Source organism: Bidens hawaiensis, unplaced genomic scaffold (genome assembly GCF_021521415.1).
Source record: "Bidens hawaiensis isolate Kalapana, Puna unplaced genomic scaffold, B.hawaiensis_p1.1 tig00007048_1, whole genome shotgun sequence".
NCBI classification, from domain to species: Eukaryota; Viridiplantae; Streptophyta; class Magnoliopsida; order Asterales; family Asteraceae; genus Bidens; species Bidens hawaiensis.
In genome coordinates, this window is record NW_027491484.1 from 1,007,927 (window position 1) to 1,030,804 (window position 22,878).

Below are 22,878 nucleotides of genomic sequence, written 5' to 3' on the forward strand. Positions count from 1 at the left end.
CTATGCTTGAGTTGAGTCACATATGATTTGCTCAATGACGTTTGGTAACTAGTTTAGCGACCCTGTAATAAACATCATAACGTTGACAACATGTCTTTTCATACTTTGATTGAAATATCATATAATCCGCTCCATTATGTATGTAAACATGTCTTGTCATACTTAATTAGCTTGACGATCAAGAGCATGCCTTGTCATACTTTAATCGAGCTACCTATAATTCATTCATTGTTAATAGGTAATACATTAACGGAAATATTCAACTCCAACACGTTTAAGAAGAAGACATATTATTTTGAAGTAATATTCTCAAACTCATTATTATGTACTAGCTTGTCACATAAAGCATATGTTAATGCAGACAAAGCTACACTGTACTAGATTAATGATATGTAGATGAAACCTATGCCAAACCTAACACTTGTATCGTTGCCCAAGCACGCTTAACCTATTAGGCATAACCCAAAGCCTCGTCGAGGGGGGGGGGCATCTTTTTCTTCAAAGTTCGTATGTTCTTAATTTTCATACATGCAATGTAGTTACGCATGATATCTATCATTTATAAGTTATAACTATTACTAAAATCATCAAAAAGTTATAGATTATAAGGACAAACTTAACCTTTAAATTGCTTTCTATTGTTATTATAACATGTCACACAAACATATACAAAAGATATCTTATGGAAAGCCTACTTACGCAGAATAATATCTACATATTTGTAAGAGTTTAAACGCGTTATTTCACTGCATATGCCATAGAACATGTAACAGGTCAGACACATGACGTTCATATATTGATCGACGAATTAGTGTAATTGGTTGAACCATCACTATAACCTCATGACCTCTACCCAGAAGCCGATATATTACTATATTTTGATTGAGCTATCATCTAATTTGTCCCGTGGCATAAAACATGTCTTCTCATACTAAGATTGAGTTAGATATAATTTTCTCCATGACGTTCGGCAACATGCCTTGTCATACTTTACTTGAGCTATCTATAACTTTATTCATGACAACTAGTTGAGCTACAATTTAATTAACATCATAGCATTCGATAACATGTCTTGTCATACTTTGATTGAGATACCATATAACTCGCTCCATCACCATAAACATGACTTCTCATACTTTTGCTTAACGATCAAAAACATGCCTTGTCACACTTTAATAGAGCTAACTATAATTCATTCATTGTTAATAGGTAATCCATTAATGGAAATATTCAACTCCAACATGTTTAAAAAGAAGACAACGGATTCCAACGGGACAGATTATTTTGGAGTGATATTCTCAACTCATTATTATGTCCTAGCTTGTCAGTTGTCACATATAACATATTTTAGTTTCTATACATAGTGCAGAAAAAGCTACAATGTACTAGATTAATGATTTGTAGATGAAATGTATGCCAAACCTAACATTCGCAATGTGACCCAAGAACGTTTAACTTATTAGAAATAACTCGACCCTAAACCCAAAGCCTCATCCTAAGGAGGCATGTTTTTCATAAACGTTCGCATGTTCTTGATTTCTATTGTCTCTTTCCACTATATCTGATTCTCTATAATATTCATACATGCAATGCAGTTACACATAATATGTATCATTTATAAGTTATGACTATTTCTTTGATCGTAAAAAGGTTTTTTCATTGTATTGTAACATTAACGCCTATAGCATTCACGATGTTGCATCATTTCAAACCTCCACAAACCGTCATATTAGCTGCCATATGAGACTCAAACTTCCTTAAAAAAACACTTATTTTTCTATTAGTGTGTTACCTTTACATAAATAATCAATCATAACGTAATTGAACGTAATTGATTTAAGGTAACACATTTTAGATCTAACTTTCGAAGGTGGCATGTTTGAGATATGATTGACTTTATCGTCATGTAAGCTTTAGGGTCTAATACTAGCGTATGTTGAAAGTTGGGTATTCTACACAAATTTAATATATCATTTAACCGAAGTTAGTGTTATACAAATAAAAATCTTACATAATGACACTACAAATCTTAATTTGCAACTTTTCAAAGTTTAACATCAAAGTAGTCCACTTTTAACAAACTACATGGTCTATTTGTATTATAACTCATATTGTTAAAAAATAAAATAAAAAAGCCTAAATAGTTAAAAGAAAATAGAATGTGGCATAGGTTACCGTGATAACCTAAACAGAATAGAAAATCATCTTTTAATAACCGGAAAACACAAAATTTAATGAAAAACCTTTGTTTTTATACTTGCATGATTGCAATTATTGAAATAAATTATGCTAAAGTAAGGTAAGATAGTTTATAATCATTCAATCCTTAATGTTATAGCTTCACTATAATGAAAAATGAATAAAAATGATGGGATTTGCTTTCTACAAAGTCAATCTACTGTTTGAAAGATAAGTAAGCACTTTCATCTATTTATATAATTTTTTTAAAATAATTGTGTAAATATGCTTTTCAACTTACCTTATTTGGATAAAGCAAGGGAGAAAATGACTTCCAAAGTTTTGATGTTACATTTTTCAAAACTAGGGTATATACACGCGTAACACGCGGGTGGAAAAACATGTCAACAAATATAATAAACTTAAATAACAAATTCAAGCAACACAAATCTTCTTCAAACTTTCAGACCAAAACGTTAACCATTTACTTTGTCTAGATATTAAAAGTTAAAAGTTACAATAAGTTAATGTACACCGAACAAATAAAAAATATCAACAAAAGACATAAACATGTTCTTTCATATTAAACCACCGTCAACTTCTTCAAACATTCTACCAAAAGAAACTCATTTTGCTTCACCACCTGAAAATTTAATAAAACAATGGCATCTAAATTAAATATATTATAATAAATAATACTATTATTAGAATAAATTGTAAACTTTTTCAAACATTCTACCAAAAGAAACTCATCTTGAACACTTATTTTTCATTTTTGACCAATCTTGCAACAAACTTTTAAATCATTAAAATTAATATTTGTTAAACTTTCAAAACTTAAAAACGTTTTACAATAAATGAATTTTCAAATAACTTTGGAAATATTAACTTTATCATAAAATCGGTTGTTAAATAAGTGTGTGTGTGTGTGTGTTTTAAAAGGAAAATCATACCCGAGCTGACCCATTAAAAAATATGTATTTAACTCTAAAAATTTTAAAATATAATTTGTTATTATGAAAATGTCAAATCCATTTTAAACTAATTTATCGACTGCTTAACAAAAATAGTTTGTAAAAACAATTAAGAATTTAATTTGTTCTTATTTGAAATTTAAAATTTTGACAACACATTAAAACATAATAGGATTAGATAATATTAATTTTGTTAAACGTATTATGTAGATGAAACATGTGACGACACGAATTCATACCGAACATATTTGATATTTTGTCAAATTTTGTTACGAAATGATTAAAAAAAATAGTATAACTTAAAAATAACTCGTGACGGCACGAATTCATACCGAACAAATTTGATACTCTTTTAAAATTAACACAACACGTTTCGAAATAATTACAAAATATTAAAAATGGTTAATTAGTCAACTTCAAAAAATTATGGAAATGTTTTTTATTTTTGAAACATCGATATCAGGAGGTTTATTTTAGAATTTAATTTTGACATTTAGACATAATAATGGTCAAATATAAAAAATGGAAAGTTTGTTGAAATTGAAAATTATGGAAAGCTTTAAAAGTGTGTGTTTAATTTGTAAAATTACGTATTTATCGGGTTTAATTATGTTATGACTATTAACCATAAATTAAGCAATTATAGTGACTATTTAAAATTTGAAATTTAAATATAAATTCGAAATGATTTATTTAAATTTCGTATTTAAGCAACAACTTATTATATTTTTAGTAACTTAAAAGTAACTTATAATGATGATTCTAATTTGAATTTCGAATAGAAGATTGAAATTATTAATTTGAGAGTTTATTTTTAGACATTAATTTTAACATTTAGGCGTAATTAAAAATGATCAAATATAAACAAATGGAAAGTTGGTTGACGATATAATATAAATATAATATAAATAGAAACGATAATAAAATTTTGAAATTAGAAACAATAATAAAAACGATAATAAAATTTTGAAACGATATGCCGAGTTTTGCATATATTATATTATGTAAGATATAATATAAATAGAAACGATAATAAAATTTAGAAATTAGAATATAAATAGTAATTAAATAGTTTGTAAATTATCAAAATAATATCAAAATAAGGTAATATAACTTATCTTTGAAAATTTTAGTCAACTTATTATTTAAATTATTGATCATTAATTCTAAAATTAAGTTATTTAAATGTAACAATATAGTCAAAATTTTAATGTATGTAAAAAATATATTTTAGTCAAATCATTATTATTATGGACCATTAATTATAAATTAATGGTTAATCATATACCAAAATTGTTTAGAATTACCATATTCAAAGCATTGACCTACATTGACCTTAAATATGAAAGGTCAAATTTGAGTGCGTGATAAATTTTATGACTATACATTATATATACTTATATATGGTGATCTAATTTATAACGATAATAAATTTTTTTTAAATTAGAATATATATAGAAATCAAATAGTTTTGTAAATTATAAAATTACGGTAATATAAGTTATGTTTTAAATTTTAGTCAAAATTCAAATCTATATAAAATAATATATTGTAGTCAAATCATTATTATTATGGAACATTATTTATAAGGAAAGCCAATATTCAATATTGATGTTAATTAAAGTGTGATTGAGATAATTAAAGTATTTAAATTACCATATTCATGTTAATTCGGTTATCTAGACAAAAAAGGAAAGTCAAACTAAATAAATTGTATTAATAACCTGAAATAATAAAATCAAATATTAATATTGATATTATGGAGTATTTTAATTATAATTAATAACCGGAAAATTTTAAAGGTGTTACCGGAAAAACGAAATTGTGAGAATGACTATGGTATCTCGGATCTTTTCGTAGAATTTAAATTGAAATTAGGTTGTATGACTCGTGACATTTACCTTGAATTATAAAGTGGAATATTAATGTTTATGTTATGGAACATTTGATATTTAATTTATAACCGAAAAATTTAAATGTCTTACCGGAAAATAACAAATAATGATAATAACCATGATATCTCCGTTTTTTATCAAGAAACTATAATCAAATTTTCCGTAAATCAATCGGGTAAATTATCTGAAATAATAAAGTTTTGTTATAACATTGATATTATGAAATATTAGAATTATAATTTATAACCGGATAATTTAAATGTGTCTTACCGGAAAAAAGAAATAATGATACTGAATATAGATGAAACTGATTTATATAAAATCTAGAAGATAAACATGTATAACAAAAAAACAGGAAAAATATTAAACTTCAAATAAATATAAAACACCTATTGTTATAGATATAACACATAAACGGAAAACTTACCGGAATAACGTAAATACGTACAAATATTAGCTTCGTCACCGTTTTTGATTTAGAACCTTAACAATGAAAATAAAGATAAAAATGTTAGATCTACAATAACCGTAAGAAAATATGATGTTGCCGTAAAAAGATATAACTTTGCCGGAAAATCATATAACATTGTTGGCCATTAAAGTATAATATATAACCTTACCGGAAAACGATTACTCTCGATATACATTACCGGAATATAGAAGATGGTGGAGTTAGTAATTAAGCCGAGAGAGAGAGAGAGAGAGAGAGAGAAAGAGAGAGATTAAAATGATTAAAATGATGGTGGAAAATTTTAAAGTTTAAATAGTATGTGATATGACACATGGCAGCATAATAGAGACTCTTAGAATGGAAATTTGGTGAGGTGAAAGCCAAGGTGAATAGCCTAGTAAAATGACATATGACAAATTGTATTTGATTTAATAGATTAGTAAGATATTGTTTCTTTATGTACTAATGCATACTTTTTGAATGATTGTGTAATTCCTTTTGTATCTTTTATCATTACAATATGTATATATTATCAAGATGTATCCTCATATTGATTTGCATTTGTGATTTTACCTGCCAAGTTCACTTAACTCGTTATGCTTGTTTTACAACGACATAAGTTTAGAAAAAATGACTAGCAAGCCACTAGCCGGGACGAAACAAAGCAATTAAAAATAATGAATGCCTAAAACAAAACTATAAAGAATCCTGAAACAAAAAAAAAAAAAAAAAAAAAAAAAAAACTAGTGATTCATAGAAACAACCTGATAACCCAAATACCTATCCAAACGATCCAAAAGGAAAACCCGCTACTAATATCCACAACACACTCCCTATTCCACAAGAACAATGCCTCAAACCATTGCCCCAACAAGGAACACACTTCCCGTCTTATTTCACCAATGCCTCAAACCTTATTTTTTTATTTCTTATTTCACCAATGGTTAATGGCATTCAACATATAATATTTTCATTGAAACCGTTAGTTTAAACAAATTGGATTTATTTAACCCGTACTATAATACATGAGTTTCTAACCTAGTTAAGAATACAAACATAAGAATTTTTATAAGAGTTTTATTGTTTCACAACAATTATTCGTGTATGCATTTCTTTTAATGAATAGCAAGAATCACGGTTGATGAATTGATAAAAAAAATATATAATTAAAAAAAATGGATATTGAGTAGAAGTATAATGAGTTGATTATTTGGAAAAAAAACCCTAAAAAAAGTATAATGAGTTGGCTACTATGTAAAAGAAAATATAACTGGTTGAAGATAACAAATGAAAAAGTAGTATAATGTGTTCGTTAAAAAGAAATGTAGAACTATATGAATCATGATCAATGTTTTTATGAATTACATTTTTTTTAAAGACCAACTAAGTAACGCCGGGTACATCTAGATTTGATAAATAAGTTAAAAGAAACATCACTTTGAAAAAGAAAAAAAGGAAAACCGACAATTGTATTGACCATTGCGTGAATGCTTTGTTGGACTCTGCCCACATAGGTAGACATTGCCTATTGATTAAAACATATTTATTTCCTGTTAATGTTTTTTTATAATGCAAAAAGTTATTCTTAATTATTTTTTAATGATAGATAAAGTTAATAGATGATGTCAAGTTGATATTTAAAATATACCCTTTTCTTATATTTTGTATACAAAATTATAATTATTGTGTTTATAACATGTTATAATATAACTATGATTATAACAAGATTAAGAATGCAATCTAGCATGAAAAATAAATGGAAAAGAAAATTATTTAAGATGTACCCAAGTAACCCAACAACAGAGAACGGTTTTCATTTTTTTTTCTATGGGTAAATTGTAAATTACATAAATGGGCCGTGTAATCCTTTAGTTTCATTAAAGCCCATGTTTATGATTATGACTTATGAGCCTATGAGGTCAATGGGCCGAAGATAACAAAACTGAGTGTTGGTTATGACTTGAGATTAATGGGCCGAAGACAAAAAAATAATGACTAAATCAAATGCTTTATTAGTGTTAATGAAGAATGTAAGCTCATGATCAAGATGTATATGTGTCTCTAGACATATAAACGAATCGAATGTTCAACGGAATGCTCGTAAACTGATCCACTGGAAGTTCGTTGAATGAACATGAATGATTTTGTTCAGTTAAATGAACAAACATGAATATATATATCGTTGCTCACTTATTTTCATAAATGTTTATCTACATCCACTGATTTAATTTCATTTGTGTTTGTTAAGTTGGTTCATTTATACATTTAACTTTTTAGCTCATTACAATGTAGTCTAATTTTATGAAATTAAAATATCACCTATTACAATTTACTCCGTATTTATTATTTTTAGGCTTAATAGAATGACGCTCATGTTACTTTTAATTGCCGCCCGATCAATTATGTTCACTCATTTGTGTTTACTTATCTTTGTTTCTTTACATTTGTGTACGCTCATGAAAAGTTCATTTATATAATTAACGAATGAAAACAAAAACAAAAACATAAACATAAACACATTTATTTTTTTAACGGACAAAATTGAAGAAGATAACTCGTTTGTATAACTATTCGTGTTCAATCATTTGTTTGGTTTAAGTCAAACGGACTAACTAGAACATGTCACGTTCATGTAAAGTAGTTATTGAAACAACAAATATTGGGACCAACGCTACAAGGTGTCGACTTGCTCACTTGAACTTGCTAAGACAAAAGAACCGTTAGTCTCATCGCTGGAAGGGCCCTCATGCGTTCATCCTCCAACATGAAGTTGTTCTTTCTTTGAAGAGTGATTAGAAGTGAGAATTAGACCGGGATTAATAGTAGTGAAGTGTGAGATTGAAAATGATACTAGGGGTGTCAAACGCACACTATTATATTTGGAGAAATTCCGCCCTCGCAATGCTTAGTCACTTGCTCGAATCATTAATACTCAAATTTGTTTGAATATGCTGACTTCCACCTAATAATATGCAGGGGCGGATCTAGCATAGATCGAGGGATAGCTTTTGCTACCCTTCAACTTTCTTGGCGAAGTACCTTTTTAGTGCAATATATCGTTTTCTTCTTCTTTTTATCTATCAGTAGTTACACTTGAACAAATTTTTTAGCCCGCGCTACCCCTCAACTTTTCTTCTAAATTTGTCATTGATATTATGCATGTCACCTTTTGAAAATCATATAGCGCCATGTCGGCCTTATGCTATAGGAGCGTGATGTGGTAGTGTGCTTCCTGCACTGGCTGCTTCTTGCGTGTCAGCATACTCACTCACGTCATCGATAGTGCTTTAGAAATGATATAGCTTCACATGTTTTGTTAATTAATAACATGGTACGCGCGTGGCGAGGGTATCATCGACAAATCCTTAGGGTGACATACGTGGTAGACGATAGACAAAATTTGGTGGCAATCTTTTTTTGGGTTTAGTGTCACTATTATAACGACCCAATCCTTGACTTAATGTCAGTGCTGTAACGAACCAGTCTGATCTGATATCTACTGAACTGACGTCGTCACAACACAACAGGTTTTGTTACCTTGCTAGTTATAATTAATTGTCACACTAAAGGGTATCAAACTTCCAAAATAATAACCAGAGATTACTGTAAAGATTGATAAAACGAAATACTTTGATTGATTATTCCCAAATGATACAAGCCCTAATTATATACAAACAAGAACTAACTAACTGGTTAACAACCTAACAAACTATTAACAGAGTAAATATAAAAAGGGTAAAGTAGTAATTTGACTTTATCAAGTCAACATCCCCCCTCAAGTTGGTGGTATAACAACACCCAACTTGGACAAAATTTCTTGATGCTGTGGAACAGCTAAGCTTTTCGTAAAAATATCAACAAGTTGATCGGATGTACGAGTATACGTCAAAGAAATAAGACCATCTTGAAGTTTCTCACGAACAAAATGACAATCAAGCTCGATATGTTTCGTTCGTTCGTGGAACACGGGATTCTTAGCAATAAAAATCGCAGCTTGATTATCACATTTTAAGGGAATAGGAGTAACATCCGGAACCTGTAACTCGTGTAGTAACCGAGTTAACCACGCCAATTCAGCAGTGACTCGTCGCATTGATCAGCTTCAGCTGAACTCAATGCCACAGTGGGTTGTTTTTTCGATTTCCATGAAATTGGGGAACTCCAGAGTAACAAAATACCCGCTAACAGATCTTCTAGTGTTAGGACAAGAAGCCCAGTCAGAATCATAGTAAGCTTGAAGATCAAAAGAATTTGAGTTATTAAAAAATAACCCTTGTGTAATTGTTCCCTTGACATATGACAATGTGTGTAAGGCTGTAGACCAGTGAGGCAAACGAGGATCTTGCATAAATTGGCTCAAAAACTGAACCGCAAATGAAAGATCTGGCCTTGTATGTGTGAGATAATTCAATTTGCCTATAAGTTGTCTATATTTCAAAGGATCAGGAAGAGAATCACTATCTTTTAACCTCAATTGTAAATGAGAAGGTAGAGGAGAATTTTGAATAGCCAGGTTTGATGAATCAAACTCAGCTAGTAAGTCATTGGCAAATTTTCTTTGTGACAATATAAGCCCATTGGGATGAGTATGAACCTCCAAGCCAAGAAAATAATTCAAAGAACCCAAATCTTTTATTTGAAAAACATCATGTAGAAAAGCTTTAAGAGTAGTGATCTCCTCAGGATTATTTCCTGTTACCAAAATATCATCCACGTATACTGCTGCATGAACAGTGGAAGATCTCATAGACTTGGTAAATAAAGAATAATCATTGGCAGAACGCACATAACCTTTGGATTTTAAGACAGTTGAAAGCTTTCCATACCATTGCCTAGAGGCTTGTTTTAAGCCATATAGTGATTTTTGAAGTTTAAGAACTTGATTAGATGGTAAAGACATACCAGGAGGTGGAGACATATAAATTTCCTCATCTAAATCACCGTGGAGAAAAGCATTGTTCACATCAAGCTGAAATAGTGGCCATTTCAATTTAGTTGCAATGGCAATGAGAGATCGAATAATAGTCATCTTAACTACTACCGGAGAAAACGTCTCATTATAATTAATGCCATGTTTCTGAGTGTCCCCCCTGACAACCAAACGGGCCTTGCATCTTTCAATGGTCCCGTTAGCATGATACTTTATCTTATAAACCCATTTACACTTAATTGGGTTCTTTCCAGGAGGAAGATCAACTATAGACCAAGTGTTATTATTTTGAAGAGCAGTAAATTCCTTATCCATAGCTTCCTGCCAAGCAGGAAATTGTGCAGCCTGTTTGTATGAAGTAGGCTCATGCAAAATATTAAGATGATGAGCAATAAGTTGAGTTGAGTTAGAGAGATCAACAGAATTAGCAGAAGCAGTGGCCAAACATTCATTGGTGATAGTATGAAAACAATGAAGATGTGAATCATAAGTATGAACATGATTACATACATAATCATGCAAATATGATGGAGGATTAGAGGATCTTGTGGACCTTCTAGCAGGAGGAGGAGAGGGCAGATGAGGAGGATTAGGGAGAGGAGAATCTGATCGAAGAGGATCCGTAACCGGAGAAGGTGAATCATCAAAGAAGGAATTGAAATGCTCAATTGGAATTGAAGAATTGTTAGGATTGTGCAAAGAAGGAAACAAGTGTTCAAAAAATACCACATCTCTAGAAACTAATGTAGTATGAGTAACTAGGTTATACAGTTTGTAACCTTTCTTTGCAATAGGGTACCCAATGAATAAACAAGGTGTAGCTCGAGGTTGAAACTTGTCTCTTCCTTGTTTAACAGTTGAAGCATAACATAAACATCCAAAGGCTTTAAGATGTGAATATGAAGGAGGCTTTCGTGTTAAAACTTCAAAAGGAGTTTTGTTATCAAGTAAAGGTGTAGGATACCGATTGATGAGATGAGTAGCAGTTAAAACACAATCTCCCCAGAATTTTAAAGGAAGATTTGATTGAAATAATAAAGCCCTGGAAGTTTCCAAAAGGTGTTTATGTTTTCTCTCAACCACCCCATTCTGTTGATGAGCATGAGGGCAAATAGTTTGATGAACAATGCCTTTGGATCTTAGATAAGAAGCATGTTCTGTACTACTGCCCAATTTAAATTCATTATCTGATCTTATGCATTTTACTTTGACATTAAATTGTGTTTCAACCATTTCAATGAAAGCTTGCAAAACAGCAAATGCATTGCCTTTAGTTACAAGTAAATGGGTCCAAGTAGTTTGACTAAAATCATCCACTATTGTTAAAAAATATTTACAACCGTTATAAGTGGATGTTTTATATGGCCCAAACATCAATATGCAACAAATCAAAAATAGCATTAGTGGAACGTGTGCTAGTGGGAAAAGGCAAACATTGCTGCCTAGCCTTAGGACAGATTGAACAATGATCAAGAACAGACAAATTTTTATTAGAAATGACATCTAATTGTTTCATTTTATAGGTTGGTAAATGCCCAAGCCTATGATGCCATATAGTATTCGAAACAGTAGAATTACAAGTAGAAGTGGTAAACAAAGAAGTGTTGAAACAATTGAAAGAAGGATTGCTTGCTTTGAGAATGTAGAGCCCATCTAGGAGATCACCAAGAACCAGTGGCCTCTTCATTGATGGGACCTGCAACAAGCAATTTTTATTAGAAAAATAAACAATGCCCTGATTGTCATGACACAGTTTAGAAACAGAAAGCAGGTTATGCTTGAATTTAGGAACAAAAAGAACATTATGAAGAGTCAGATTAGAATGAAGTATAACAGTTCCAACTTGATGAACTGATATAACAGTTCCATTAGGAAGACCAATAAAAAAAGTAGATGAAATATAGTGAAGATTAGAAAACAAGTTTGGATCATTGCACATGTGATCACTGGCACCAGTGTCAATTATCCACTTTGTATGAACATTAGTGGAATTACTAGCCATAATACCTGCAAAATTAGCAGCATGAATTGAAGAAGTAGGATGTGATTGAGTATCTTTTGCCAAATTGTGTTGCTACAACAGTTTCATCAACTCATTGTATTGTGTGACTGAGATAGAGGATGAACCAGTTGAAGTTTCATGAGAAGTGTTATTAGCAAAAGGATTTGTTGGAAGTTGAAAAGGTAAATCGGATTCAATTTCCACATTATTAGCAGTTCCACGCTTTGACTTTGTGAATTTGAAATCTTTGGGAAAGCCAATGATTCTGTAACATTTGCTGACATGATGTCCAGATTTCTTGCAGTTAGAACAGACTTGCACCTTCTTGTTATCATTATTCCCAAAAGAAGGATGCGTATTAACATTCATAGATGCAGATTCAGAAGGAAAGGGAGATAAAGAATGAATCTCCCTTTGTTTCTCATCTTGAACAACAAGAGCATAAGCTTGATTAATAGTAGGTAACGGTTTCATCATAAGAATATTACCTCTAACCGTATCATAACAGGGGTTTAGACCCATCAAGAACTCAATAAGACGTTGATCTTCATCACTCTTAGCCAGAAGATGAGCAGTTCCACATGTTCATATTGGAATAGTGTTAATTGATATTAATTCATTCCAAACAGTCTTGAGTCTTGTAAAATAAGAAGCAACATCAGAATTACCTTGAACAAGATCAATTAGGCTCTTTTGTAACTGATAATACTTGGCACCATTGTCTTGACCAAATCGATCGTTAAGTTCAAGCCATAATTGTCGAGCAGACACAACATAAAGAACACTGCCACTTATTTCTGGAGATAATGTGTTTAAAATCCAAGAAATCACCATGTCATTACACCGGTTCCAGAGAGGAACTTGAGAAGGATCATTAGGAGAAGCAAATTCACCATTGACGAACACCAATTTGTTCTTCGCAGATAGTGCAATTGCCATGGCACGTTTCCACGCACCAAATCCCGAGCCATCAAACGGTTTGGAAACAAGAAGCATCCCAGGATGATCAGAAGGATGTAAGAACAGAGGATTGGAAGAATCGATCACATTAGAAGACGGAATTGAATCAGTCATGATGAATATCAGATTGAATTGAACGAAGAAATCACGAATTGGATTGATGAATTGAACGAAGAACGAAGAAACGAACGCGGAAATGAATACATAATCGAATTAGGATGATACCATGTAAAGATTGATAAAACGAAATACTTTGATTGATTATCCCCAAATGATACAAGCCCAAATTATATACAAACAAGAACTAACTAATTGGTTAACTACCTAACAAACTATTAACATAGTAAATATAAAAAGGGTAAAGTGGTAATTTGACTTTATCAAGTCAACAATTACAAACAAAACATTATCTAATGAAGGTCATCAACTTAATTCATTATATTATTATTAAAAAAATTGATATCAAAACCTAATTGTAGTAGGAAATGGTTTATCTTTGTCCAATAAACCAGTTTCTTCATAATTCTTAATGGTGTCAACTATGGTCTCTTCCAGTGGCCTGTAACTCCATCCTAATTTCAACAACTTCTCCGAGTTGAGACGAGGATAAGCACCATTCCCTGTGAAGCTGCATTTAAAAAATTTAGGGTTTAGGGTTTAAGGTTTAGACATATAATCATGTTGCTAGTTGTGGGTTTCCATGTCAATGCAATGCCATTAATCTAAAAGTTATTAGACTGTTTTATGCATTATATTGAGACAACTTTTAACCCGAATTAGCAAACTCATAACTAAAGTCTAAACTTACACTTTGGGATAATTATAGCCAGGAAACAAGCTTTCCATTTTTGCAACAATTTCCTTTGTACTAAGCGAGTATGCAGAACATATATATCTTCCATTGGATTCAGAATTTTCATACAACAGTAAAATCGCCTCGGACAAGTCACGAACGTCTGCATATGGACGTTTAGTGTTATCCATCGCGTACCCTCCAGATCTGCCTTCCTCTGAAAAGGAATAAAAATAACAAGTATACATTATTTCTAAAGAAGGAAAACAAAATGCAAACTGCTAAAAGATTGTGTACATTTTAGAGTTAGTTGAGTCCACTTAACTACTTAACTGAAATAACTATTTTGAGGATTAATGTAGAAAATTTAATCTATGGTAATCAGTAAAGGTAAAGGAGAAACCAAAACTCATAGGGAAAAAACATAACATGTGGGACCGGTGTTCGGGTGTGGACCAAGTATGAAATTAATTTAAAAAAAAAGCTTTTCAGGTTTGGGATAGGTATTGGTATTATGTGATATCCGCCGATTAATCAGCATGGTTTGCCCATATTGAAACTGAATATATTAATATAATGGAAAATTGGTTTTTATTAGTCCCAACTATTGCCTTTTGGTCATTGCCGGTTCCAACTAACGAATTGGTCACTGATGGTCCTAACTTTTAATGTATTTGTTCCTAACGGTCTGCGGCTAACAGAATCCTAACGCCGTTAGTTTTAGGTCGCCGGAAAAACATTTTTGGCTGGGAAAGTCAATTGTTTTGCTGGAAAACACCACCTGAACACCGCCACCACCACCAATTGACTCACCGCCAACCAACCACCATCACTTAAGCACCATCAACTGATTCCGACAATGGTTCTAGGGTTCCGGCGACCTCAATAACTGGGGCTTTTACTAGAAAAAGGTTCCTAAAGGTACGATACAAAGTTACCATGATGTTTGGGACAAAATTGTTGAGTTTTCGGGAAAAAATGTGTGTCTTCCAGCCAAAAACGTTTTTCCGGCGACCTGAAACTAACGACGTTAGAATTATGTTAGTCGCGGACCGTTAGGAACAAATACGTTAAAAGTTGAGACCGTCAGCAGCCAATTCGTTAGTTGGGACCGGCAATAACCAAAAGACGATACTTGGGACCAATAAAATCCAATTTTCCTAATATAATATATAATTCTAAAAATATAATAAATAATGCTGAAGTCATTAAAACACAGAATTTATGAAAACTATAGAATTGTATTCCGTATCTGATATTCAAGTCACGTAAAGTTTTGGGTAACGTGCATCCCAAAGGGACTAATGGGTATTACGAAAACCCGACTCATTTTCATCCCTAGTAATTAAATACTGACCTTTCATGTAGCTCAAAAGTAGTAAGCTAGAAGCATTAGTGGTGGACTGCAGCATTGGTCCAATGATTACGGATGGACAAATCGTTACCACTGTCATGTCATGTCGTTTTGCGAAATTTAAAGCTTCCATCTCAGCTGTTGTCTTGGATACTGCATACCAATTCTGGAAACCATGCATAATACAAATTATTATCTAATATGATGATGCTGTATATATAAAAATTGAATTTTAAAGTACACAGTTGTGATATACTTGGGTTGATAAAGCGTATTCGATATCTGTCCAACAACTTTCATCCATTTCCATGTCTGAGGGCCACTCGGGCTTCAGTAAGACAGCAGCTCCGGAAGAGACAACCACAACCTTGTTAGCTTTAGCCTTCAAACACGCGTTTAATACGTTTTGTGTTCCTAATATAGTAGGATCCAACACATCCTCCTGTTAAGTTTATGCTCAAACATAAGTTTAAGCTCGACCAGCCCATTTACTAACAAATGATTTGATTCGGATTATACTTTTAGCTCTAGCGCGTCAACAAGTACACTTAAACATAACAAAAAAGCGTAAACGTCTAATCCAAAAGTATTTTAAATGTATAATACAAAAAAACATCTTAGTTTATTTAAAATTTTTGTTTTAATTGAAATAATAATACCAATAATCCAAAAAATGTTATTTTTCAGTAAAGTGCCATTTTAGTTTTTAGGTTTGGACGTTTAGTTATTTATGCCACTTTTTTTTGGGAAAAAAAAAACAAAAAAACTCTTTGTAATTTTGTTTTATTATCTAGCTAGAACCCTTAAGATTTCATGATTCTTGCCACTTTCAATTCGCTCAAGCGTTAACCCCGTTTATTTTTTAACGTTAAGTCAGAGACATTAATGCCTTTTATCTAATGGACGAAAGTGACAATTGTGATAAAACCAAATGGACAAAAGAAACACCCTATTAATAAACTCTTGAATCAACACCTGACTTAGCCTCAATCAATTAGCCGTCTCGTCCACATTGTCTTCCCTGGCTGCTAGAGGTGTGTATGGGCCGGTTTAGTTTAGTTTTGGGCTACAACAAACCAAAAACTGAAACTTCGAAGATTCGGTTTTTAAGATTCTAAAAATGTTTTGGTTTTGGTTTTCAGTTTCTTACATTTGGTTCGGTTTCGGTTTTTCTGTTTTTGACATTGGAATTAAAAAAATTTTAAAACAAAAAACTGTTGCCAGAAAACAATGAGTTTAGGCCTAATTTGTGTTAAACTAATATGATTATTATACATTTTGGTTAAAATATTTGTGTTAAACTATATATAATGTTATGTCAAAATCATAATAAAACTATAGGTTAGGTTTGGCTTTTTTGGTTTTAATTACACGCAAAACCAAAAACGAACAAAGCGCTTGGTGTATAAAAAAACAAGCAAACCGTCGGTTTTTGTTTCCGTTCGATTATATATGATTGATTTTTTCTATTATTTCAGTGCTAGATCGGTTTTCTCGATACACACACCCCCCAACTGGCCACCATCGTAAATTTACGCAATTGTTCCTTGGGTGTCGCTGGAATTCCGATGGCCGACGTTCAGTGGTGGCAGGGGATGGAAACCTGAAGTGAAGGAGAGGAAGGGGTAGGATATTAAGGCTATGGTCTTGTTAGAGATTAGGGTATTGCAACACACACACACACAAATAATCTGCAAGAGAAAAGTATAAACAGAGATGAACACGCGATATTTACGTGGTTCGGTCGGCTGACCTACGTCCACGGACTGCAAACAGGATACTTTTATTATTGCTTTCTGCCTCACTCGTGATGATGAATTACAAGTACAAGACTAAATATATATAGATACAAGATTAGGGTTTTCTACTTGTTCATCGAGAAAATAATACGGGCTTTAATTAAAACAAAGTGGGCCAACCCATTTGACTGTCTAATTTCCTGTTCCATAATTCTCTTGAACCCGGCCCAGAAACAATCGAGCCTCCATAACCCAACAATCTCCCACTTGGAGGCTTGATAATCTTCAAACTGCCTACCGATGATCGCTTGTACCTCTTGTAATCTTCCTCGTCTTTCTGGTTGCATCTGCATTCTCATCAGTTAACCTGATTTCCCGTTGAAGCTCCCCCGAGCTCCAACACATCTGTCATGGCTACAACTGCCACTGACTCGTTCTCTGTCCCTACCGGCTCTCACTTACACGAACTGCCGAATCCTGGAATACATTGAGAACAAACAACGTTCTCCATATTAAGCAGGTAATCTTCTGGAGAGACTTTAACCACTGAAATACTGGTTCTCTTAATCCATTGTCTGGTAACTCTGGCTAAAGATTTGACTTACTAACCAGTGCTCCCACTGCCACGAAAACCTCTAACTGGGTTTTCTGAACCTCTTCTTGCACGCTCAACCTGAATCTGACATGTGGCTCTGGATTTATCTCCTGCAAAACAAACCTTCTTCTGCCCATTAGACTCTGTGAACCGAACTTTGGTCTTCTTCTGAACCGGGTCGGTCACTCCCTCAGACCATAAACTGACCATATACAACGAACCCCTCTTTCTTCCTCGAGCGATGATAAGATTTCCCTTCACAACTTTCCACTGCATGTTCCCAAAGTTAACCTCATGTCCATGTTCATCCAACTGTCCAACATAAATCAACTTTTTCTTTAAGCTTTGAATCACTCTGACATCCTTCAAGGTCCAAGAACCGGCTGAAGTAACTAAATTCATGTCACCCATGCCCGTAACATCAAGAACATCATTGTTCGCCAGTCTTACCTTACTAAAATCACTTTCCTTCAAATTTCGCAATGTGTCACTGTTATGGTAGCATGAAATGAGGCACCAGAATCTATGACCCAGGAATCAACATTATCCTCAACAACAAGAACTAAAAACTCATCCTCTGAGCATTCTTCTGCAGTGTTGACTTCTTTCTTTTCATTCGGCCACTGATTCCTATAGTGCCCCGCTTCATTGTAGTTCCAACATACCACATCCTTCCGAGTCCTAGACTGACTCCTTTTCTTGTTCCCGCTCCCACTACCTCTGTTATTTTTCCTTCCTCTGCCAACATACATTAAATCACTTGATGATTCACCTGAATTTCTTCGTCTGACGTCTTCGCCTAAAATAAGATCTCGAATCCCATCAAAAGTAAACTCACTGGTAGAACTAGTAATCGTTGTAACAGTCCATGACCAGCTATCAGTCAAAGACGATAACAGTAGTAGAGCCTGAACCTCATCCTCGAATTTGATACTAACTGACCCAAGTCTTGACAAAATCGAGTTTAATTTGTTGATGTGCACTGTAACTGAACTTCCTTCTTTCATCTTCGTGTTCACTAGTTCACGAATTTGGAAAATCTTATTAGCTGTCGAAGGCTTTTCATGCATATTAGACAAAGCATTCATTATCTCACGCGTTGTGGTTTCCTTCAAGATGTTGTTGAACGCAACATTCTTCAATAATGACAATCTAATAACTGTCATGGCTTTCTTATCCAAAGTCTCCCACTCATCTAGTTTTATCTTCTCCGGTCTTTCACCCAATACATTGTCCAAATCCTTCTGAACTAGCAAATCCTCCATTTGCATTTTCCACCAACCAAAGTCTTTACCATCAAACTTCTCAATCTGAAGTTTCCCGCTCTCAGCCATTATTTCAAACTGAGAATTCCCGACTTTGGATCTCGGTAACAAAAACAGAAAAAATTATCTCAGACAAACAAAATAACCCCGCTAATCACCACGAAACCACCCGGCTACACTGCCCGGCAAACGCCAAAACCCGATAATCAAACCCGAAGCCAAAACCGAAACTAAAACCCGATGCAAAATAGATAACCAAACTTTAATCAAGAAACTGAAAAGACGAGCAGAGAAAGAATAGAACTGATCGATTTCTTGATTGAAAATATATAGCGACCGTGGTATTATTTGTTGACTTCACGTTCACGTATGAGACAAAAAATTTGTGATTCACACAAATCATAATGGTGGCATAGCATTTATTCCACAAAAGACAAAAAAAAAAAGAAAACAATGTAATTTATATGGTGGTGGTGGCTTACAAAAGAAAAGGGCACAACACAAATCTCCAAACTTTTTTTTTTTTACTTTTTTTTTTGATGTAAGCTTAATAAGACCAGAATCTTACAATCGAACACTGAGTTGACGGCCGGCTGCCAAAACACTAAACCCTAGTTCGACCCCAACCATCCTCTTGTTATCGTGTTTCTCCCGTGTGTAACCGCAACCTCGACCCAACTTGATACCACTTGTTAGGGATTCGGGTATTGCAACACACACACAAACACAAATAATCTGCAAGAGAAAAATATAAACGAAGATGAGCATACGAGATTTACGTGGTTCGGTCGGCTGACCTACGTCCACGGGCTGCAACCAGGATACTTTTATTATTGCTTTCTGCCTCACTCATGATGGGAAATTACAAGTACAAGACTAAATATATATAGATACAAGATTAGGGTTTTTTACTTGTTAATCAAGAAAACTAATATGCCTTTAATTAAAACAAAGTGGGTCAACCCATTTGATCTTCTAATTTCTTACTCTATAGTTCTCTTGAACCCGGCCCAGAAACAATCGAGCCTCCATAACCCAACACTATGGTGGGTATTGAGTCAAGAATTTATCAAGAATACTTTTCTTTTTCATTCCCAAGGTTTGATCACCATCACCACTTTCATTCAAATAGGTAAAAAGACAGAAGTGCATCTAACTTAACGTTAAAAATGAGGTTAGAAATTTAAAAGAGATTGCCAAAAGTCGTGAAACCTCAATGTTCTAGTAACACTAGTTGAAAAAATAATTAAAGCACTTCTATGCTAACCCAACAATTGCTATTTGCCACTCATATTATGAGCAACTAAATAAAAGAAAGTAAACTTAGAATATTTTCCATTTTCCAACTTAAAAGGTATATAAGTTTTCATGTTTTTATTTACCTGAGGATTAGGTACATAACTACCAGGAACAGTAGTGAGAGCTTGAATAGGAACAGGAGATGCAACATGAAGAACCCCGGTGCAACCAGCAACGGCGACACAAAGACCTTCTAAGTCCAACAAATCCGCCTTGAAAAGACACAGCCTCTCTTCGGCATTCTCCAACTTCTTCAAATGACCATTCTTTTTCTCATCACCTTAATACATTGACATAAACTATGAGACAAGACACTATCATAAACATACCGGATCTACCGGTCTAGTTGGTTAAGTAAGATTTAAACTAAAAGAAGTAACAAGTTTTGTAAATCAAGGTTACATGGATCTCTAACAGTTCCATGGACTATATATCCTTTGGAAAGCAAAAGCTTCACAACCCATGAACCAATATAACCTCCTGCTCCTGTTACACAAATCCTCTTCATCATTCCCTTGTATTGCTTTAATTTCTATTATTACAAATACTTTATAAGCCTAGATTTTTGTAAGGATACACATGTGACATGCATGTGTGTGTTTAACACACATGACACACATGACACACATAGATTAATATTATTCCGTATCATTGCTTGCACGAATCACAATATTTTATTTTGTGCGAGCCACAAATCGTGACTTTTAAAATAGTTTTTTATAGAACAATAAATATATGAATAAGTTCTTTTCAAACTCAATCTCAAACTACCGGACATAATAAGTTAACTTTTGAAATAAATAAATGGGCCGGTTTTGACTTTTGAGTAGTCTTTAGTTTCATTAAAACCCACGTCTATGGTTATGAGGTCAATGGGCAGAATGTTAAAGCTGTAAACTTCAAAATGATGACTAATGTTACAATAAAAGTGTTAATGAAGAATGTAAACTCATGATCACGACATATATTAATTTAGGCATGTAAGCGAATCAAATGTTCAACAAAATGTTCGTGAACTGGTCTAAGGGAAGTTTGTTGAATGAACATGAACCATAACTTCGTTTATTTATTTAATATCATTTACGTTTCCTCGTTATGTTGGTTTGTTTATATATTCATTTAACTTTTTAGCCCATTACAATGTTTATTATGAAATTAAAATAACAACCATTACAATTTACTCTAGATTTATAATTTTAGGCCTAACCAAATGAAGTTCACGTACACTTACTTTTAATTGTTGTTCGATCAATAATGTCCGTTCATGATCTATGTTCAGATAACTTTGTTTGTTTACATTCATGAAAGTTCATTTATATCAGTAACGAGTAAAAACAAATAAACATGAACACGTTTATTTTCTTAACGAATAAAAACGATGAATAAAACCTTGTTTGTATAATAATTATTTGTGTTTAATCTCATGTTTGGTTTAGCAAGTCAAATGAACGAACTAGAACATGTCATGTTCGTGTTCATTCGGTTCATTCACGTGCCTATAAATGTCATATGTTAAAACATATTTTATGAGAGTTATTGCAAATTTCAGTGATAAAGGTTGCAAGATTAAATGATCTCTTCACCAAAGAATTAATAGATCTAATATGTAAATATAAGATGTATTATATAAGATTAATTGTGTTATTTCCTAAACTTATTTACCATGTTTGTGTGATTTATTTATTTTATGGTTTAATCACGCAATAGTGAAGTAGTTGTTGAAACAACAAGTATCGGTCGGGAGACAGGTCCAACGTTCCAATGTATCGACTTGCTCACTTAAACCTGCGCAATAGTAAATTAGTTGTTAAAACAAGTATCGGTCAGGAGATAGGTACAACGTTCCAAGGTATCAACTTGCTCACTTGAACATGCTAAGACGAAGGAAACCGTTCCCTCTCCATAGGAGACATGTCTTGTTGGTTATGCATATATGTGAATTAAATAATAATTTATCTATACTCTCAAATTAAATTTAATTAGATACAAGTTTTGCCACTTGTCACTTCTACATTAAACCTCACCCTTTTTAACAAATTTATAATAGTAAAATAATAGTTACAATTATTAAAATTTATGCTTCAAAATTTGTTAATTTAATATTTAATTCCTATTTTTTCTTTCATACATTTGATATTTATAATTATCGTTTACTTTATTATTGTTTTAAAGAATATTGTACAACGACTGTATTAATAGTGTTTAACGGGTTTATTGTTTCTTGTATACTAATTATTTATTAAATATTGTATTTTTAAGAACTACCCGTGTAATACACGGGCCTCAAACTAGTGGTTTATATACTATAAATATAATCCTTGATGAGATAAATGACTATAATATATTCTATTCATTTAGTTAATATTATTCATATTTATGATAGCATAATGCAAAGGCGAATCTAGACATCAATTTAAGGGGTAACGTTATTATTATTATTATT

At 32.7% G+C, this 22,878-nt stretch overlaps 2 protein-coding genes across 2 annotated transcripts; both read right to left on the reverse strand.

The window, feature by feature from the left end:
- Positions 1-13,015: 13,015 nt before the first annotated feature.
- On the reverse strand, positions 13,016-13,504 carry LOC143634396 (uncharacterized). Its single transcript, XM_077102490.1, has one exon. The coding sequence runs from the start codon at positions 13,502-13,504 to the stop codon at positions 13,016-13,018; it is 489 nt and encodes a 162-aa protein (XP_076958605.1).
- A 309-nt stretch (positions 13,505-13,813) lies between these two features.
- Positions 13,814-21,019, reverse strand: LOC143634353 (cinnamoyl-CoA reductase 1-like). The gene is made up of 6 exons (XM_077102462.1): positions 20,838-21,019; positions 20,519-20,715; positions 15,794-15,979; positions 15,541-15,703; positions 14,199-14,400; positions 13,814-14,018 (listed from the first exon to the last, which is right to left on the reverse strand). Exons 1-6 carry the CDS (start codon positions 20,944-20,946, stop codon positions 13,853-13,855), a joined length of 1,023 nt encoding a protein of 340 aa, XP_076958577.1. The 5' UTR covers positions 20,947-21,019; the 3' UTR covers positions 13,814-13,852.
- Between the last annotated feature and the right edge of the window lie 1,859 nt (positions 21,020-22,878).

Excerpts from the sequence above, each read along its gene's own strand:
- LOC143634396 (XM_077102490.1), bottom strand. The coding sequence starts at position 13,504 with ATGACTGATTCAATTCCGTCTTCTAATGTGATCGATTCTTCCAATCCT.
- LOC143634353 (XM_077102462.1), bottom strand. The coding sequence starts at position 20,946 with ATGATGAAGAGGATTTGTGTAACAGGAGCAGGAGGTTATATTGGTTCA. Across the intron at positions 20,716-20,837 it reads TGGAACTGTTAGAGATCCAT|GTGATGAGAAAAAGAATGGT; the intron begins GTAACCTTGATT and ends CAATGTATTAAG. Across the intron at positions 15,980-20,518 it reads GTTATGTACCTAATCCTCAG|GAGGATGTGTTGGATCCTAC; the intron begins GTAAATAAAAAC and ends TAAACTTAACAG.